The sequence below is a fragment of the Nilaparvata lugens genome, chromosome 10 (assembly GCF_014356525.2).
Source record: "Nilaparvata lugens isolate BPH chromosome 10, ASM1435652v1, whole genome shotgun sequence".
In the NCBI taxonomy this organism is placed as follows: domain Eukaryota; kingdom Metazoa; phylum Arthropoda; class Insecta; order Hemiptera; family Delphacidae; genus Nilaparvata; species Nilaparvata lugens.
This window is the reverse complement of record NC_052513.1, coordinates 12,839,771-12,860,006: the sequence shown is the minus strand read 5'-3', so window position 1 is coordinate 12,860,006 and position 20,236 is coordinate 12,839,771. Positions and strand designations below refer to the sequence as shown.

The following is a 20,236-nucleotide window of genomic DNA, read 5'->3' as shown; positions in this document are numbered from 1 at the left end:
ATCCTTGTTCATAAAGTAGAGACAATTTATTCAAGAAAGCAGGATAGTGTGCATAGCAAGACAAAGTATTGTTTTCTGTGTAGTACTGATGTGGTATGTGGATATCCGTACCAACTAAAATACAATAAACTCGACCACTTGGTTATCAAAATAGTTTTTTCTTTTTTACATAATTTTTTTATAAATTTAGTGCAGATTTATGATGTTGTAACAACCGTAAACAGTAGGCTACATCATTACAAAATTTCATCACCTCACGAAATTGAAAAATAATAACTCAAATTGTTTATCACAAGAATAATCATGAAATGAATTTAATAATGTCAGATGTAACAAACCATTGGTATAAATAAGTTCAAAAAGTGTGATTGTAGAAAAGTCAGGAGAAACAACATAAAATTAGGATATATTATGTTCATAAATTTATTGATTTGTTCCTCATAAATTCAAGTTCAAATAAAATATTTATTGCTTTTAAACATAACACAACAAAACAATAACTAAAGAACATTTTACAATTACACATAATAAAACATGAGAATCACTTGCCCAAAAGAGCAATGATTAATTGAGTGTGATGTGTGTTGCAGCCCCCAAAGTGCCATCGCCGCTGCCGGCCAATCCGTGTGTGCCATCCCCTTGCGGGTCGAATTCGGAGTGCCGAGTGGTGGACAATCGCCCTGTCTGCTCGTGCCAGCCGGGCACGCTGGGTGCGCCGCCCAACTGCCGCCCCGAGTGCCTCATCCATGCCGACTGCCCCACGCGGCTCGCCTGCGTACGCAACAAGTGCCAGGACCCGTGTGCCGGCTCATGCGGCTTCAACGCCCAGTGCACCGTCGTCAACCATCAGCCCGTCTGCGCCTGCAAACAGGGCTTCCAGGGCGACCCCTTCTCCGGCTGCAACCAGATTCCTGTCACAGGTAGGACGTCGGTACCAATTTCTAGGCTTGGGTTGACGGAGAGTCAAATCGTTTCGTTTGATTCCAAAAAATGTTGTTCTATTCCAGGTTTTTGTTCGACGTATTCGTTTGCCAAGTTGGCAAATCGTTTTGTAGACAACAAAACTTGACCAAGGAATGTACATCCTATTTCAGGTTTCTACAGAAATAAAATTAGCAGACTTCGCTACAGCTTTATCACTGTATAGTTCTTGGTGAAAATATTGAGAATTTTTTAGTTGATAAGATCTCTACTACACATTCATGTTTCGTTCAGTGAAACATCACCAAACAACTGCACTAGGATATGATAAGGTAGAAGCACAGTAGTACAGTAGTTGCAATGTAATGTAGAGTAAGCTTTTTTTCAGCTTCATAGTGGATCTTCAAACAGTTGAAGCGACGCAAACTATAGTAAAATTTTTATATTAAAATTTTACACAGTTTTCATGGTCCTTTAGGAGTGGGTACTCGATCAATCTTCTTAGAATATGATTAACTAATCAGTTCATTTTATTCCCCTTCTCCTAGTTAAATAGAGCCCTTATTTTTGAACTATACTTATTGAAGGTTGAGATGTTTTAAAATTTCATTATTTATTATAGAGGAAGTTTGAAGATCATTATTCACAATAAGAAGAGCTATTTTAACGTCGCTTAGTTCTTTTGTATTTACTTCAGTCGATATGGCTTGTTTGGCTTGTTAGACAATCATTTTCAACTATAAACCAGCCTTAAATTGTTTGAAATGTTTATCAATTGATGGTTCATTTACCCTATCTTTAACTGTATATTTTGGATTCACATACCAGACTTTCGTCAAATTCTACATTTTTTTCAATCAATTAATTCGAAAAATCTGGTGTGGTACACTCACACAGCTTTCCTTGGCCATTGAACTGTAAGCATCATTCTTAAACGAGAATAATTTAGGGGAATAACATAATGACGATTGGCGGCAACATATTTGAAACTATGATCAGACTACTGTATATGTGTGTATATAATTGTTTTCAGAGTACTTTTTCCTTTGTGTAAATTGTAAAATTCGCTGATTTTTTTAAAAGTCGTCAAAACAGCTGTTCTACCGATGAAATATCTCGACTATGTGTTCTTTTTATAAACTGCTCTACTTACCTACTTCATGCACGAGAAGGAGTTCACAAAGTCCATTTCCCAAGGATGGGGTGGACCCCATTAGTTTCCCAGGAAAATGACTCATGCCAGTTGATAGAGCTGATAAATAACTATACAGGGTATGAATTTGAAATAAATCGGTCAAGTCATTTTTGAGAAAATCGTGAAAAACATGGTTTTTTAGTAATTATCTGCCATTTTTCTCAAGAATATTACGGAGCTTCTGCAATTTTCCCAGAAATGAGACTCATTTCAGTTGATAGGGCTTATAAATAGCTATCCATGGTATAAATTTGAAGAAAATCGTTAGAGCCGTTTTCGAGAAACACGTGAAAAACATGTTTTTTTTAGTAATTATCCGCCATCTTGAATCGAATTTTATTGAATTTCTTATTGTCGGATCCTCATGGTATAAGGACCTTAAGTTTAAAATTTCAAGTCAATCGGTTTATTAGGAATGGAGTTATCGTGTTCACAGACATACACACACACACAGACCAACACCCAAAAATAATGTTTTTGGACTCAGGGGACCTTGAAACGTATAGAAAACTTGAAATTGGGGTACCTTATTTTTTTTGGAAAGCAATACTTTCCTATGGTAATAGGGCAAGGAAAGTAAAAAATATGAACCCACAACCAATACAGAGCTATGCATTCAGAACAGCTTCTTCCTGATATTAGATCAGAATTCAAAGACCCAAAATGGCCAATTCAAATTGAACCAAAAACCGATTTTTCACGATATATGAATACCTCATCCTTGAATGATTTACAATAAACCATCATTAATCCACTACCAATCCCCCACAATAGGTACCATTCTTGGACGACAATCAATCAAATATTTCTATCAGAGACTTGTACAGTACCGTATATGTTTGAGTAGAATATTCTGTTGAGATGACTCAGTCGTTTTTGGGGGGATTTGGCTACCAATTTCAGAGTTGTACATTATAATTTTGTAGTTCAATCTGTAGAGATTAGTCAATTAATTTATATACCTAGCCTATAGCGCCTTCACCAACGGATCTCTTCACAAATTTCTCATTATCTATGTGATTCATTCTGTCTAGATGATTCAGAAGCTATTCTAGATACGGTACATACCAACGGATTTCACCAACCTCAGAGCTGTACAGTATACTTTTGTCAAGTTCAATTTGTAGAGGTGATTAAGTACTTTATTGGGGGATGTAGCATTTGCTATCTCGGAGGTGTATAGTTTAATTTTTGTCGAAATGGGTCAGTAGTTTGTTGGGGGATTTGGCTACCAATCTCAGAGCTGTACAGTATCCTTTGATGAGTTGATTTTGTGGAGATGATTGAATAGTTTGTTGGGTGTGCCCGGTAGCGCCTCCGCCGACGGAAGGCCCGAAGCACCCGTGCAAGCCGTCACCGTGCGGCGCCAACACGCTGTGCGTGGAGAAGAACGGAGCCGGCTCGTGCACGTGTCAGGCCAACTTTACAGGCGACCCGTACGTCGGCTGCAGGCCCGAGTGCGTGCTCAGCTCCGACTGTGCCACGTTCCGCGTCTGCAAGAACAACAAGTGTGTGGATCCATGTCCCGGCACGTGTGGCGCCAAGGCCCAGTGCCAGGTCATCAACCACATCCCCAACTGCTTCTGTCCTCCCGGTCTCACCGGCAACGCCCTCATCTCTTGCAAACCTGTTCCGCCTCGTAAGCATGCCTCCTACACTAACCACTCTATTCTGTCTGATCTTTGTTTACCTGTTTGGGTGGATGATGCATTGTTGATTTAACCCAGTACGTGATTTTAAATAGTGTTAACTTAGTATTTTTATATTATCTTGATATCAGATTTCAAGCCAATTTTAGATCTTCAATGACTACAAGTTACTCTGTGTCTTTCGTGAATCTTGCAAGTGAAGATCTCTGTACATTACATGAATCTCATGATTCAAATTAATCAAATTTGGAACTACAAACTTAACATATTTCGGACTATGTGTAACCTTATCTAAATTCGGGAGAGGAATAGCTCAAGTTTACTTTATTTTTTCCTCTCCCTAACATTTTTATGATGTACTTATTGTATGAATGAATGAATAAATTTGTCAAATTTGATAAAAAAGCATCTACCGAGATGTTGACCGCAAGCTTTAATTGAATTAAAATTAAAACTTCAAATTAAACAACGGTGTTTTTACTACCTCCTCATGAACCTATGATTTTTGTTCCTCATGAGGATTGAAATCAGATATTTCTTCATAGTTGGGTCTTGGTATCCACTCAACTACTAATAATCACTGGGATTATTTTGAAAATTGATTATTCTGGAATAGTTGAAATTGGCACCAAATTTTAAAAGAAAACTAAAGATTGTCTTCTTTCAATAATATGAATTCATATTTGAAAGCTTTGAATCCATTTTACTTCCCACAATATTCAACACACTCGTTTGTTAGTAGGCCTATGCATCATCTACTCAAAACTATTTACTCATAATAAGCTTCTTTTTAACATGAAAATTCATCTCCTATTTACTTTTTTTATGGTAACTGTGATAAAATTTCATTAAAACTGTCTTCTTCTCATATAATGGAGCATGATAACTCCTTCTGCTTCTCTTCAACTTTACATTTATGACGTGAACAACCATCTATTAAACTGTTATACTTTTATAACTCATAATCTGAGTTTTCTCTTCAATCTGGTCTTATTGCAAGAACGTTCATTAAATAGCTTCATATCTATATAAATTCACTCTTACTATCTTACAATAATGATTAATTTAAGTTATAATACTTCATTTTTTACATCTTGTTATTAATAAATTATAACACATTATATACTATTTTCATGGAAAAATTCTACTCCAATTAATTTCATTGTCATTCATAATTTTTCCTGGACAATGAAGAGAATGGACCTTCTTTCAATATGGTACTAGCCATTTCATTATTGGTGTTATACGTTTTCTTTTTGCTACTGTTACTGAAACTATTCATTCTACAAGCTCTGACACTAACATTAATTTCAACAAGGTTTTTACTTTTTTCAGTATGAAAAAAGCTTCACTACTGATAATCAATTACTAATAATACACCACTATTCAACAAGCTTCATAATATTCTTCCTTGTTCATTTAACAAGCTTCATTGACCCTATCCTAATAAAATAAGCTTTATTACTGTTCCTATGTCTAGTAACACACATATTGATTTTTGGACGTACGATTTTTTGCCGTCCTTATAAATTCTATTGAATTAAATGGATGATGTATTTCAAGTTTCGTTTTGTTTGGTAGAATTCATAATGACGGCAAAACATCGAACGTCCAAAAATCGATCTGTTTGTAACTGGCTTACGACAGAATAAGCTTGACCACAAATCTCTTTTATGCTTTATTAATGTGTTTTTCTTGCCGAGTAACGAACTATATGCCTTTATATATTACTCATCACCTTTCAAAAAGCTTTATCAATAATATTTCATTGTTAACATAACAAGCCTTATTAATGTTTCTGTTTGTTACCGCTTATCTCTTGTGCATGCTACCACTGACCCATTGCGTTCTCGTAGCGATGCGCCCGAAGCGCCCCATAAACCCATGCGCGCGCAGCCCCTGTGGCCCATTCAGCATGTGTCGACTGAACAACGACCTGGCAGTTTGCTCGTGTCAGCCGAACCACATCGGGTCGCCGCCATCTTGCCGGCCCGAGTGCATGGTCAGCTCAGAGTGTCCGCTCAACCAGGCCTGTGTCAACCAGAAGTGTGCCGACCCCTGTCCCGGCACCTGTGGCCTCAACGCCCGTTGTCAGGTCGTCAACCACAACCCAATCTGCACCTGCAACCCGGGCCTCACCGGCGACCCCTTCACGCGCTGTCTTATGGTCGAAAGTAAGCATGCGCTCTCTTCTGCAACCTCTCTTGTCTTTCTCTTTCTCATGCGTTGAATCATACTGATTTCGATAGGAATATTTTTTTATTATTCATTCTCTTATTTTCTCATTGTGATTCACTCTTCAATGTAATTTGAGTCTCACAAGCTGGTTGATGGCAAAAAGTGCTAACTTGATCATTTTAGAGCAGCAGTAAATAAATTGAAAATATAAATGATAAGAATAGGTAAATTAGTACCTACATACTTCTTCTCTGTGATGATAGCCAATCTCTTAGAAATGGACAAGGCATCCAATGAAGAAAATGTAGCCAATTTTGCTTTTGAACGAGAAATTTCTATTGTACTTCTTTCAATTACAGTACAATTACAATAGATTCCAAAACCTGAAAACTTTGAATCCTTTTGGTCTTTTCTATTTCATTGTTGTTGAGATAATAATCAAAAATATTATTGTTGGGATAAGATAATTTATTCAAAAATATCAAATCCTAAAATGCCTACCTACCTCAGTTTGATTCAAAGATTGATTTTCCAACTGTTCTATTCTTAAGCTATTTTATCATTTAATTCTCACCATTCTGGCTTCAACATTATTAATTTCTTATTTGTTTCCACTTTCTTCTTTATTGAATTTCTCATGTAATATTCTTGAGAATGCTCAATATTAACTGTAATTTCAGAGGTTCAAATCGAGTCTGTTATGCAGATCCATTCATTTACTCTTGATATTTTCTAAACATTTTTCAAGCTATACATTCTATTTTCTATTTATTTAGTCATTCTTGTTACAAATCAACTTTCCTCAACTAATTTTGTGAATCAGTCTAAATTTTCCAGTCATTCTTGTGCATTCTGTAACATGTTTGGGCTTTTTCTGACTAATTTTCATAATCATTTTCAATTTTCCAGTCATTCTTGTGTCTTTTATAACTAGCGTGCTTCTGTGAACTCATTTTCATACTTTTACCTTTTATGGTAAAACTAAATTTTTCTGTAAGGTTTTCAATTTAGCCGTTCTTGTGCATTTTATACTGAGCGTGCTTTTATTTACTAATTCTCATACTCAACTTTTTTCAAGCAACTAATTTTTCTGTAACGTTTCCAATCCAGTCATTCTTGTTCATCTTATAACATGTGTGAGTGTGTGTGTGTGCTTTGCTGAACTAATTGCCATTAACATTGCGTGTTGTAAGTGCATGTGTGTGTTGCATGTGTGGTGCACAGAATGCCCCGTCATGCCGCCGGTGGACCCGTGTGTGCCCACACCATGCGGCCCCAACTCACAATGCCAGGCGCTGGGTGACCAGGCCGCCTGCTCTTGCCTGCCCAAGTACGTGGGCACTCCGCCCAACTGCCGGCCTGAGTGCTCCATCAGTGCCGAGTGTCCCAACAACCTGGCCTGCTTGAACGAGCAGTGCAAGAACCCGTGTCCGGGCTCTTGTGGCCCGCAGGCGTTATGCTCTGCCGTCAACCACAAACCCGTCTGCTCCTGTCCCGCCGGGCTCACTGGTGATCCGTTCTCTACATGTTCGCCTCCAAGTAAGAGCGCAGTCGCAAGCGTAGAGCCAACACTGTAGAAACTGTTGTGTAGATGATGAAAAACATCAGTAGTCTCATAGAAAAATAAATACGAAACTAAACTACATGGTAACTCCTCACATCTCAGGTAAAAAAGAAACATGGCGTTGTGAAGAACATGCGGTTGATCGGCATTAGTATTGTGGATGGGATGTAGGTACATCTCAATAATTACAATTGTCGCCCTTCTTCTCAGTTTATAAATATTGTCTAGTATATAGGCTTAATTAGATATTTACCCAACTAGTTATAATTGGATCGAGTACCTAAACTTCTTCAAATATAGTTTAAATATCCATCTGCATTTTTTCAAGTTCTTCAATTGGGAATAAAGGTAAGTTTGCATGCTATAAGTGTTACTGTTATGTTCAGGAATTATTTTATGTCAATTCCTTTACCATGTACTACCCTATCAGGCCTTGTGCCCAAATTTCAGCTGTGTTTGTAGTTAATCTCTAGCATTCAAAATCTACTATAGATTCATAGATATCCTCCTCTAATACTATTCTCATTATCCCATGAACCTGCGAAGGTCTAATGTGTAATTTATTATTATAATATACATCTTCTCCTTGAAATCGTTTAAATATTCCTCTAAATCAAATCCTCCTCTAAACTTCTCTAATCTCTCTAATTATTCTAAAAAAATCCTGACGTCTAAAACAACTACCAATACTATCATCACAATTATTGTCTCCGTCATACATTGAGATTGAAATCCTCCCAATTGATTCTTTTCAAGTTCCAATCCTCGATATTATTTTAACTGTAAAGTAATATTAAAATGTCTCTCCAACTGAAATGTATGCTCAACATTGTCCAAACCTTCAAATTCCTTACGTGTTCCAAAAAACGTACTAATAGTCGTCATTCGTATCAAATAACGAATTTGCCCAATACAGCCTACTAAAGGCCACCATTTTCTCCGGAACTTGATATTCAGAAACATCACCAATTGATTTTCAACATCGTCCTCCAAACCTGTAAAATTTCCAAGTTAGGCCTATTCTACAATCTATGATCATCATATTTGTATCCTTTCAACTGACGGTCGTCATCATAATTGTCTCCTCCATAACTTGATTTAAAGTACATCACCAACAATGATTCCTGACATCCTTCAACCCTGCGACATTCTAACGAGCTCCACAACGTACTAACGGTCACCATTTGTCTTCCACCTGGTATCAAATATTGTTATGTTATAAACTTGCAGTGGTGCAATCACCCCCCGACCCCTGTAATCCATCTCCATGCGGTGCAAACGCAGTATGCAAAGAGTTGAACGGCGCCGGCTCGTGCAAGTGTTCGCCGGGCTATTTCGGAGACCCGTACCTGGGCTGCCGACCCGAGTGTGTGTTCAACACGGACTGCCGGCCCGACAAGACTTGCATCAACAACAAGTGCCGGGACCCGTGTGTGGGCGCATGTGGCCTCAACGCTGAGTGCCACGTCATGCATCACAACCCCATCTGCAGCTGCCCGTCTGGCAACACTGGAAACCCGCTCTCGTCTTGCCGGCCCATAGTGCATGAACCGAGTAAGAATGCTGCCGCCGCCTTGTAGTTGGTATTTGGTCGACTAGCAGTGTTAGCAGGCAAACTCCATTCCATACAAGTGAAACTTCATATAGGGAAACAGTAATTCAAAGGAAACATTGTCACACTCTAATGCACTTGAATTAATTCAGTAATTTATTCATTTATAAATACAAAACTATTCATTAACTATACATTTAACCATTTGATAAATGATAATAACATGATTTTTGACTTTATTATTTGTTGACTTGGCGAAGTTTGGAAAGTTATGTCCACTCTACCACTTAATACATAAATCATAAGGTATGATCACACATTGATGTACTTTAATTAATTTGGTAATTATATATTCATTCATATCACACAAAAATCATAATATGAATGATTTCAAATTTTGATCGGGATACCATAGTGAATTTAAACTTTCTTTTGAATTATTTATGAAACTCTTTTTAATAATTAGTTCAGGTTCTAAATCCTGTTTTAATGATAAAATAATTTCATTTTGACTTATTGGAGTTAGCTGGTAACACTGTTAGTCGATGATTTGTTGCATGCAACTTGTGTTTTGGAAAGGTTCAAAGCTAGCATTGGGGTTAGGAAGTGATTGGTGTGGTCTGAACTATATATTTCGAGAAGAATAGGAAATTATGGAGGTTAATAAAAAAATTAGTTCAAGTATGTTGGTTGTCGAATGGGTTGAAAACCATAATAACTACCAAGCTATCTGTCTAATTAATACTTAGCCTGTGTCGTGAAAGAAGGTTATTCCTATGAAAAAGCACATGAGGGTGGAACAATGTCTTTATCATCATTCTGAATTAGTCTATTGTTTTAAAGCAATTCATATCAAATACTTTTCTCAAATCAAAAAAAAAAAAAAATTATGTTGGAAAATTATCAAGAGCATTCCTCATTTCTCATTATTAAAACCAAGTTTCCAAATTTATGGTGAATCCAAATTTATTTTACAATTGATATCAAGATTAGTAAGCAGATTTTTCCATTCTTCTTATACCCAAATACTTGCTTTGAACATACTTCCTGTGTTATCTCTTTTTGGGAACATATTTTCATGTGTAGCTACTTTCATTACACTGGATAGAAAATTCTGTTGGTGTGATGATTTATTTTTGTGGAATTTAGTATTCGAATGCTTGTGCTATTGCTTGTACATTTTTCTATTATTTGGGAACTTGAATTTGAGCCTTGGTGTAATTTGGTTGAAAATATGTTCTATTTTCTCATTAGTAGGAGATGCCATTAAATCTTGACTTTTAACAATGATGAGAAAAATTTATAAACTCAATATTCAACTATGACTCCAGTTCCTAAAACTCCTTCCCTATTCTCTTCTTTCTAGAACATCAAGAAAGTAAACAAACATAATAAAAAAATTGTTCTTCATTCTTATAATAGTCAATCTATATTATTCTTCGACAAAGTAATTAAAATCTCACATTAAAGTAAATCTTATACTGTGCAGATAATTTTTCAAATTCATCATATCCATCAACAAAAATTTATTGATATTTGAAAATGAAAATAGCTTATTTCTTCATCAAAATTATTTTTCTTCAACTTGAATGAAATGATCTTTTTCAACATTTAAAGAAACTTGAATTCAACAACATAATTTATCCTCTTTGATAATTGTGCAATTAAAATACTCATTGTATATAATATAATAATAGTTTTATTTGCCATCAACAACATCACAAAATAAGGAAACTCACAATAATTATATCAAATAATTTTTTCACAATTCAATAAACTAAAATAAATATCTCTTTTTGGCACAGCCGGCATATCCAGTCAAAGTTTCTTGTCCTGTTCACCTGTGATACTTTGTATTAGGTATTAGCTTAGAGAAAAGATAGCATAAAATTTTGTAGAATTATAGCAATAGACTTTATTAGCATCCATGCTATATTTTTTATGCAGTATCAGCTACATTATTGTTTACTGCACTTGCATGATTGGTGTGCATGTTTGTGTGTTTGGTGGAGCAGTAGTGGTAGAGGAGCACAGGAACCCGTGTCACCCATCGCCGTGCGGCCCCTACAGCCAGTGCCAGGAGGTGAACGGCCTTGCCGTGTGCTCATGCCTGGTAGGGTGCGTGGGTACACCCCCCGCCTGCCGACCGGAATGCCTTGTCAGCGCCGAGTGTCCCCTGGACAAGGCTTGCATCAACCAGCGATGCCGCGACCCCTGTCCCGGCACCTGTGGCACCTTTGCCCGTTGCCAGGTCATCAACCACAATGCCATCTGCAGCTGTCCGCCCGGATACAACGGTGATCCGTTTGTGCGATGTGTGGTTGAAGAAAGTAAGCATGATGGTTGCACTTATTTGTAGAAATACAGTATATGTTATGGGTTGGATTTGTTTTGGGTGTCACTTAGGGTGTTTCTGTACTTGGAGAATTTCATATTTGTAGAAATATATTATGTTATGGGTGTCACTTGGGGTCATTCTGTACTTGGAACTTGATTCTTGAGGTTATTCTTCGTACGTTCTGTACAAGAGGAAACATTCATGAAAAGTTTTGTGCTCTTCCTTAACTATTAATGTTTAATTAATTAGAAATTACATCTAAAATATACAACAGTTCCATCTGGTATTTAAAGCACTCGTTCATGACGCTCATATGTTCATGACACGTCTGTGTTTTACTGATTCTGTGAAAATCCACATAGTAATTTTTATAGTATGTCAAAAAATTTAATTCTATAGTATTTGAAACGTTGTGACATCCTGGTATATGCAAGTGTACTTATATGTAAATAGTGCGATTCACTAAATAATGAATTAAAATAATTCATATTCATATTTCTTGGATTCTCAACTCTCCGAGACTGTAAGATTGTAAGTTGAATTATCGCTCCTCATAAAAAAGTAAAATTCAAGATTCAAGTACTTGGTGTTGTATTTCTAGTATGACTGAAGCTTGATCTAATAATTGACAAAATAGACATGTAAATTTTATTGGAATAGTAAATGCGCCCACATAAATATAATATAATCAAACGAAACAATTTAGTTTCGAATAGTTTCAATATTAAAAATAGACATCAGCTCAAGTGTGGTATTGGTTTGCCTTTGGTGGAGTCCAGCATAGCCTACACACTCTGCTCCAAGTAGTTGCTTCATCATCGTAGAATGCTGTGGCCTACTGTATTTCTGAACATGCTTTTACATGGCTATTATTTGTAAGCTTTTGTGTGCTTTTATGAATATTCTCGTATGCTTTATGCTGTCTGTTTTCGATTATTTTGGCTTTGATGATTTGTTCTTATTAGTTTCAGTTATGTTGGTATGCTTTGTGCTATTTAGTTGTAGTTATTGTGTATGCTTTCTTTATTTGTATTTGTGTTGGTTTTTGCATGTTTTATGTTCGTTGATTGGTGCACGCTTGTGTTTGTGGTGATTGTAGAGCACCCGGTGTTGGCGATAGAGAGCGTCAACCCGTGTCAGCCGACTCCCTGCGGTCCGAACTCGAATTGTCGCACTCACGACTCGACTCCCATCTGCTCCTGTCTGCCCAACTATGTGGGCCGACCGCCCAACTGCCGGCCCGAATGCACCATCAATGCCGAATGTTCTGGCAAGTTGGCTTGCCAAAACGAACGGTGTAGGGATCCGTGCCCCGGTTCTTGTGGACCCCACGCCACGTGTGTGGTGGTTACTCACTCACCTGTTTGCTCTTGTGTCCCCGGATACACTGGTGATCCTTTTATTGGATGTTCACCGTTCATTCAGTGTAAGAATCAAGTTTTCTCAGATTTTCCTAACTCGACTAATTCCCTCTTCAAGGATCGATCACTGATATAGAGTTATCAACTTGGTTAACCACGTAACCCCTATGATTTTCTAGTTGTCCTAATGATAATCTGTCTAATGTTGTCTAAGAATAGGAGATATCACTACCTGTCACCTTCATAATATGAGTTCATCCAATAACGCCAGATTTTTCCTCATCTGTGCATCTGTCTCCCCATAGGAACTGATAATATAATACGTAGGTCTGATAGTATAATAGTATTGCATTTTTTGGATTATCTTCAATTCAATTTTAATACTAATATCATCGCTGTAGACCTCTACCAACTCCAATCCGTCCTAACCATTTAATTTTTGTTCCCTACTTTAATTCACCTTATCTGTGAAGCTTTGGCTATCACTTTCAACATCTCACAAATTAATTTAATAATCTGTCTTGAATTCACTGACACATCTTCTTGTGTGAAATGTCACTATCAATAAACTTAGAGTAGTATAATTTATTTATATAATAAGGTATTTATTATTTATAGTATTCTATATATTTTTTCAATAAGCTAGTTTTTCTTATAATAGTGTCTACACACAGAACGGTAAGTGGTTTACTCCATTTCAATTCAATAACAGTTTATCCTAAAAATATTTGGATGTACGCCTTAATTTAGAGAGGTTCAAAGTAAGTATTGAAAAATACTCATTACCATATAATGGAATTTATTCATTTTGTTATGCGAAAGTCTTCACTTTCTTTTTCAATCTTCGCTGCATCATGTTCCAGTATGCTATACTAGTATACCTAAATAAATATATTTTTCCTCCTGTTCAGTTTCTTTGAAGAAGTCTACTATAAATCGCTATATGCACGATTTCACTTGCATCAAGTCAAATTATTGCATAGTACTGCAATGGTAGTGAGAATGTGTTCAACATAAATACGGCAGGCTCAACTGTTTTCTCTCATACCTACCAACAAATGCTTATTATAAGAATTTTACTTCCAAACTACTCCACTATAAACCACTTTTCCATTTTTATAATCTTTTTTAATCGATTTCTCAGTATAATTTTCCATTTTATTCATAATTTTTCACAAGTATTTCTTTCTACTATCTCTCTTCCACATATATGTGTGTTTTCAATGCAATGTTTCTCGGCTATTTTCATGTTTTTGTTATGCATGCCTTATATTTCTGCGACTCTATGTTCCTATATATTTCATATTTCCATATTTATTTAGATTTCTTGATGTGTATTTTCATGTACTCCGCTTGCTATGTGTATTTGTTTTCTACATTCATCATTTTCCAACAGATTTATTGTTGTAATTTTTCTATTTTCATGTCTATCAGACATGTTTAAATGTGCTTATCAATTTCAAAGCCTTTTTTCAAATGTTGTTTTCCAATTTCCTAGTGCTATTCAGCATGTTTCTATAAGTTCTCAATCATTTTCTATATTATGTTGTTTTCCAATTTCCTAGCTGTACTTCGCATGTATTTTAAAATGTGCTTTCAATTTCAAACAAATTCCCATGCCTTCTAGGCATGTTTCTTCGTGTTTCTATTTTCTAAGGTTATTTTTCTTGTTGCATGAATTTATTGATTTTCAACAAATTACTTGTGTTGTTTTCCAATTTCCTTGTTGCATTATGCATGTTTCAATGTGTGTTTACGCCACCTTGCAGTTTCTCCGACCGAAGGGCCGAAAATGCCCTGCAACCCTTCTCCCTGCGGTGCGAACGCGGTTTGCAAAGAAAAAAACGGTGCTGGATCTTGTACATGTCTACCTGAGTACACCGGCGACCCGTATACAGGATGTCGCCCCGAATGCGTACTAAACACCGACTGTCCCCGCGACAGAGCATGTGTTAATAATAGATGCCGCGACCCGTGCCCCGGCATGTGTGGTGTCAATGCCGAATGCCGGGTTGTCAACCATGCTCCCACATGTGCATGTCTACCAGGGTTCACTGGCAACCCTCTATCTGCATGTCAACAACCTCCACCTCCTCCACCACGTAAGACTTCTTCTTGCCCCTTTCTGTCTTTCTAGTTTCATTAAATTAATACTCAAACAAAAATTGTGGAAAGCCCCGTCTTCTGGAAGATTAGTTAGAGAACAATGAGCCAAAGTTGAATGCTTCAACTCTAAACAGATAAAAATATGTTTCATAATATTTGAATTTAAATATCTTACCAGGTATTAGGTCAGGTCTTCCCTGGATCTTTTTCTTGAACTAAAGGTAGGGTACTCTTCAAACAGCATCAGTGCTCCTACCAAAAATAAAATGATGGATTTGATAATAATCATTGAGATTGTAGGCTATCTATTAATTGAAAACGTTCTCAATTATGAAGAAACTCCTTACGAAGTGGATTAACTTTATTGAAGTATTAGAGGATCTGCCAATTGTGAACGATTTTTATTCAAAACTAGTGAATCAGATACAGATTATAATAGATAAATTTAAAGAGTGAATAAATTCTGCAAACAGGAATTAACTTAATTTATACTATTAAAAGAGGTTTTTGTAATCTTGAAGTAATTAAGATATAGAGAATGTGCTTAAAATTATGAATAGTAATTCAATTTTGTTGATTAGCAAATTCAATAGCAAATTGCTCACTCAATAACAAGTTCTTCATAGAATTGTGGAACATAAAATGAAAGTAAGGTGAGGGCAGACTGTACTATTGCAGTACAGTACTAGCAATTCTAATATTTAAAACTCATTCATTTCAATTGAATGGAATTTTTCTATTGAAACCTTAAACTTTAATCATCAAAATAATAGCTACAATCCAACAACTGTAGCACATAATGCAATAATTTTATTCATTTCATTTCCATTTTTTTTAAATTCATCAAAAACCCACTTTTTTCCACTCCATCATGTTCATGCATCATAGTACAGTCTACCCTCATCCCTTTTAAATAATGTAATCACAACCCATATTAGGAGCTTTCTCTATATGAAACTCACTATGAAACTCACTTCTTCTACTGTCCCCTACATCTGTTGTCTCTTTTCTCCTCAGCGGCGCCCGAAAGACCTCGTAACCCATGTATACCAACGCCGTGCGGCTCATACAGCATGTGTAGAGCCGTGGACGGGCATGCGGTCTGCTCGTGCCAACCTAACTACATTGGCTCGCCGCCATCTTGCCGACCTGAGTGTATAGTTAGTGCTGACTGTGCACAGGACAAGGCTTGCGTCAATCAGAAGTGCGCCGACCCTTGTCCCGGCACCTGTGGCCTCAATGCACGCTGTCAAGTTGTCAACCATAACCCCATTTGCAGTTGCACGCCCGGTTTCACTGGGGACCCCTTTGTTCGCTGTCTCAAAGAGAGTAAGGACCCCTACATAATACCCTCCTTTATTGTAGTTTTGTGAAGATTTGTTGATTCAATGTTGTAGTGAATAATCAAATATCAATATTACTTGAAAAATGTGTCTCCATCTAATAGATACAATTTTTCAATTCGGAATAAAATACATTTTGAATTAGTAATGATGGTTCAGATAGATCATTAATTACCAGTAACGATATATTTTATAATTTAACAAGATGAGAATTCTTGATTTATTTTGCATTGGTAATGTTAATTATTTGTGCCTGAGCAGGCATAGAAATTGATGAAATGGGCAAATTTAATTCATAGGCCTACTTTATACAATATATTTTCAAATATGAAGAATCTATCAATTTATTCATTGAATATTATATGAATCAATAGGCTTCTCCATTACATATAATATAAATTTATTTGAAATTTTCATCAGAGTATTCTGTTAGGATGATTCAATGAGGCTCTAAGAAAAGTATTAACACCCAACCTTTAGAACTCCAATCTTTTCTAAAAAAAATATTACACATTTTCCTTTCTTATATGTCAAAAAAACAATTTTCCAAAAATAGTTTTGCTTAAAAAACCTCCAAGTAGGCTCTTTCAAAGGACAACGATTGTTCAGCAGAGTTTGGATGTAGATAATGTAGTTGGGGTTTAATACTTGACTTGATGAGTGTTGACTCACTAACTGAACAGACCTCTGTTAGTGATGACACTCACTTCTTGTATTGTGTATGAAACTAACCCTCCATCTATTGCATGTAACCAACTGCATCCTTTGCATGTTTGTGGTACAGAAAAGCCAGCTCCACGACCTCCCAGTGGCAACCCATGTATACCCATGCCATGTGGCCCCAACTCGCAGTGCCGAGTGGTGGGCAACACCCCAGCCTGCTCCTGCCTGCCCAACTATGTGGGCCGACCACCCAACTGCCGACCCGAGTGCACCATCAACGCGGAATGTCCCGGAAACTTGGCATGCCAGAAAGAAAAGTGTACAGACCCCTGCCCAGGTTCTTGCGGGGCTCATACCACCTGCACTGTGGTGAAGCACGCACCTCAGTGCGCCTGCGAACCTGGGTACACTGGAGACCCTTTTGCAGGATGTGCCATTGTTCAGCAGAGTAAGCAAACTTTTCCTCTTGTCTTTCAAGCAAGCTAGATTGATTGAGAGATTGTCTACTCCTTAAATTGACCAAACTCATGAGCTACAGGTACATTGATTTGTAACTGAACTATTATCTGATCATTTATAATTTCTTGTTTGGGCCTGTTTCTTAGATTTCCAAAATCAAGTAAAATATTTCCTAACTCAGTTGTTAACTAGAAGGGAAAACTGGTCATTTATCAATCATTGCCTCCAACTATGCTTGTCACAAGAAATAAATAATGCATCCACCATTAGAGAATAGTTTACCATTCCATTCTATTCCCCTTATTACATTAGTTTCATTTGCATTTTAAATAAATAAATAAATTCATAGGTAGTAATTGATCATCTTATCTCTCAGTCACAGGACTTAACATTTCTAATGAAACAGTTCCCATATTTACTTTGCCTTTGATAATTTTCAGCTATTTGCCAGATTTACCAAACTATTGAGTAGCAGTTGGAGGAAACTCATGGTCCTGTAGCTCATTGAACAGTTTGCTGAAACATTGATCAGAGTTTGGTCTTCAATCAATCATCATAGTTATATTGTTGATCAAAACTGATTGGTGTTCATGTAACTGGTCCTTTCGGTCGATTTTGTAAGGTTGACAATATTTTAATCATGAAAAGATTTAACAAAATAATCAGTTTTGGACTAGTGTCCTCTGTAAACAATTGTTGGATGTTGTTTGAAAGACAAGAGACACATGTTGAACCCTCCTTTCTGGCCTTTACAGTTGTACCAACTGAGGGACCAAAAATGCCCTGCAACCCGTCACCATGCGGTGCAAATGCAGTTTGTAAGGAGCGTAATGGTGCTGGATCCTGTGCGTGTTTGCCCGAGTACTTTGGCGACCCATACACAGGATGCAGGCCTGAGTGCGTTATAAACTCAGATTGCGACCGTAGCAAGGCATGTGTGAACAACAAGTGCCGAGACCCGTGCCCGGGAACTTGTGGCCTGAATGCTGAATGCCGCGTCATCAACCATGCACCATCCTGCTCTTGTCTGTCTGGATTCACCGGCGACCCCATAAGTGCATGCAGACCTCTGCCTGCTAGTAAGAACTTCTTCTTTCATATCTGTCTTTCTTATTTCTATTTTCATTGCCATTCATTTTCATATTTCATAAATCATTTGAAATCTATCTTTATTGTCATTCCATTTTTCATGCTTTAGTGAAACCAAATATTGTTCAGTGTACTCGATTAGGTAGTAATAATAATTATTCGTGATTACAGAATATCACATATAGAAAATAATTATAAAGAATATTATGATTCATAAAATTATTATGGAATCATGAAGAAAAATGTCTAAAAAATTCGAAATAATTAGTAAAACATACAGTTCAACAATTGAAATATATTGACCACTAGCATGACTATTACAAATTAAGATAACATGTCAGGATTAAAACTTAAAATTAATTACCTACAGTATTCCATCCTACTTATTTGATATTTTTAATTTACTACTAGAAGTAACAACACGTAATCCATACAGATAAGTAATCTACACAATATAATAATATTATACAAATTCAATTTAAATCTTTGAGTAATCAAAATAATTACTCATATAATGTATTTTGAAGATACCTAATTTTAATGAGAAGTTTCAATTATTTGAAGGATGTAATTCATCCTAAGAGCATATAATTTTCATTTATTTCAAACAATTAAAAAGTCAATTATAAATTGAAGATAGCTCCAATCTGATACTCAGAGTACTTGGTGAGCTCTGAGTTTTCCTACCTACCTCTCATCTCTTTCTTATCAGTGTTATCACTGGTCTCATGTCTATCTGTTATGTACAATGCATGCTCACTGCACTGTGTGACGCCTTCTCTCCTCTCTTTGCACACTTCAGTCGAACCAGAACGGCCCAAGAACCCATGCATCCCGTCACCATGCGGACCCTACAGCCAGTGCCGCGTAGTGAACAATAACGCGGTCTGCTCGTGTCAGCCGACCTACATCGGGTCGCCGCCATCTTGCCGGCCCGAGTGCATGGTCAGTGCCGACTGTCCCCAAGACAAGGCCTGCATGAACCAGCGCTGCGCTGACCCGTGTCCCGGAACCTGTGGCCTCAATGCCCGTTGCCAGGTCGTCAACCACAACCCCATCTGCAGTTGTGCACTGGGCTTCACTGGCGATCCGTTTGTCCGTTGTGTCAAAGAAAGTAAGATATCGTTGAGATTGTGGATAAATTATGACAAGTGAGATAATTGATGAAATCTATTCAATAATCCAATTTGCTTAAAATGTTGGGTTGTCGCAATACATGGGAAAAATAGATTACAAACCATTCCTTCAAGCAGGCTTAGCCTATAGTGAGGAATGCACTTTATATTCTTTCTTTCAATAATATTCTTCATTAAAAAATTGGCTTCAACTATAGAACATTCACCATGAAGTGAATTAAAAGTATTTTTATCGTTTCTGACAGCGGGCGGTAAAATGCCGGTTTAAATTGTTGCATTGCCAAATTGTTTATTCTCAAACAAAGAAATAACTTTCAAACTCGTTATTAGGAATTTATTGCAAATGTTTTACATTGCAAAGGGCTATTTTAAATGTTCAATCTTATGTAATTGTTGAGTACTCAAATATTTGAGAAAATAATTTTTAAGATAGTTTATGATGTTCATCATAAGTTGAAAGGACAGCTTATTAATGAAGCGATGAATCCACTATAACTTTTCGCTGATAGGTACTGTAGCAGATATTATTTAGAGACTTCAAGGTTGTTTTTGCATTGAATTCAGATACAGGGAAATTTTGAAGAACAGACCCAATTGAAATTAATATATTTGATATCATCTAGCGTAGTCAATATCTCAAAAAACGATCCAATCTTCACGACAACATTTTGTTTGTGTTTTC

General features: G+C 36.7%; 3 protein-coding genes across 3 annotated transcripts in view; all 3 read left to right on the top strand.

The window, feature by feature from the left end:
* LOC111052168 overlaps positions 1-20,236 on the top strand; it is a 389,458-nt gene that overhangs the window by 233,474 nt on the left and 135,748 nt on the right. Inside the window, exons 63-71 of the mRNA XM_039436353.1 lie at positions 591-920; positions 8,738-9,061; positions 11,075-11,389; positions 12,497-12,823; positions 14,528-14,860; positions 15,882-16,193; positions 16,992-17,318; positions 18,085-18,408; positions 19,221-19,532. Coding sequence (XP_039292287.1) covers positions 591-920; positions 8,738-9,061; positions 11,075-11,389; positions 12,497-12,823; positions 14,528-14,860; positions 15,882-16,193; positions 16,992-17,318; positions 18,085-18,408; positions 19,221-19,532 — 2,904 coding nt within the window. The remainder of the gene's footprint in view (positions 1-590; positions 921-8,737; positions 9,062-11,074; positions 11,390-12,496; positions 12,824-14,527; positions 14,861-15,881; positions 16,194-16,991; positions 17,319-18,084; positions 18,409-19,220; positions 19,533-20,236) is intronic.
* On the top strand, positions 4,199-6,511 carry LOC120353278 (keratin-associated protein 4-3-like). The gene has a single exon (XM_039436354.1). It carries the CDS (start codon positions 5,558-5,560, stop codon positions 5,993-5,995), a length of 438 nt encoding a protein of 145 aa, XP_039292288.1. The 5' UTR covers positions 4,199-5,557; the 3' UTR covers positions 5,996-6,511.
* Positions 6,817-8,679, top strand: LOC120353279 (keratin-associated protein 16-1-like). The gene has a single exon (XM_039436356.1). The coding sequence runs from the start codon at positions 7,140-7,142 to the stop codon at positions 7,518-7,520; it is 381 nt and encodes a 126-aa protein (XP_039292290.1). The 5' UTR covers positions 6,817-7,139; the 3' UTR covers positions 7,521-8,679.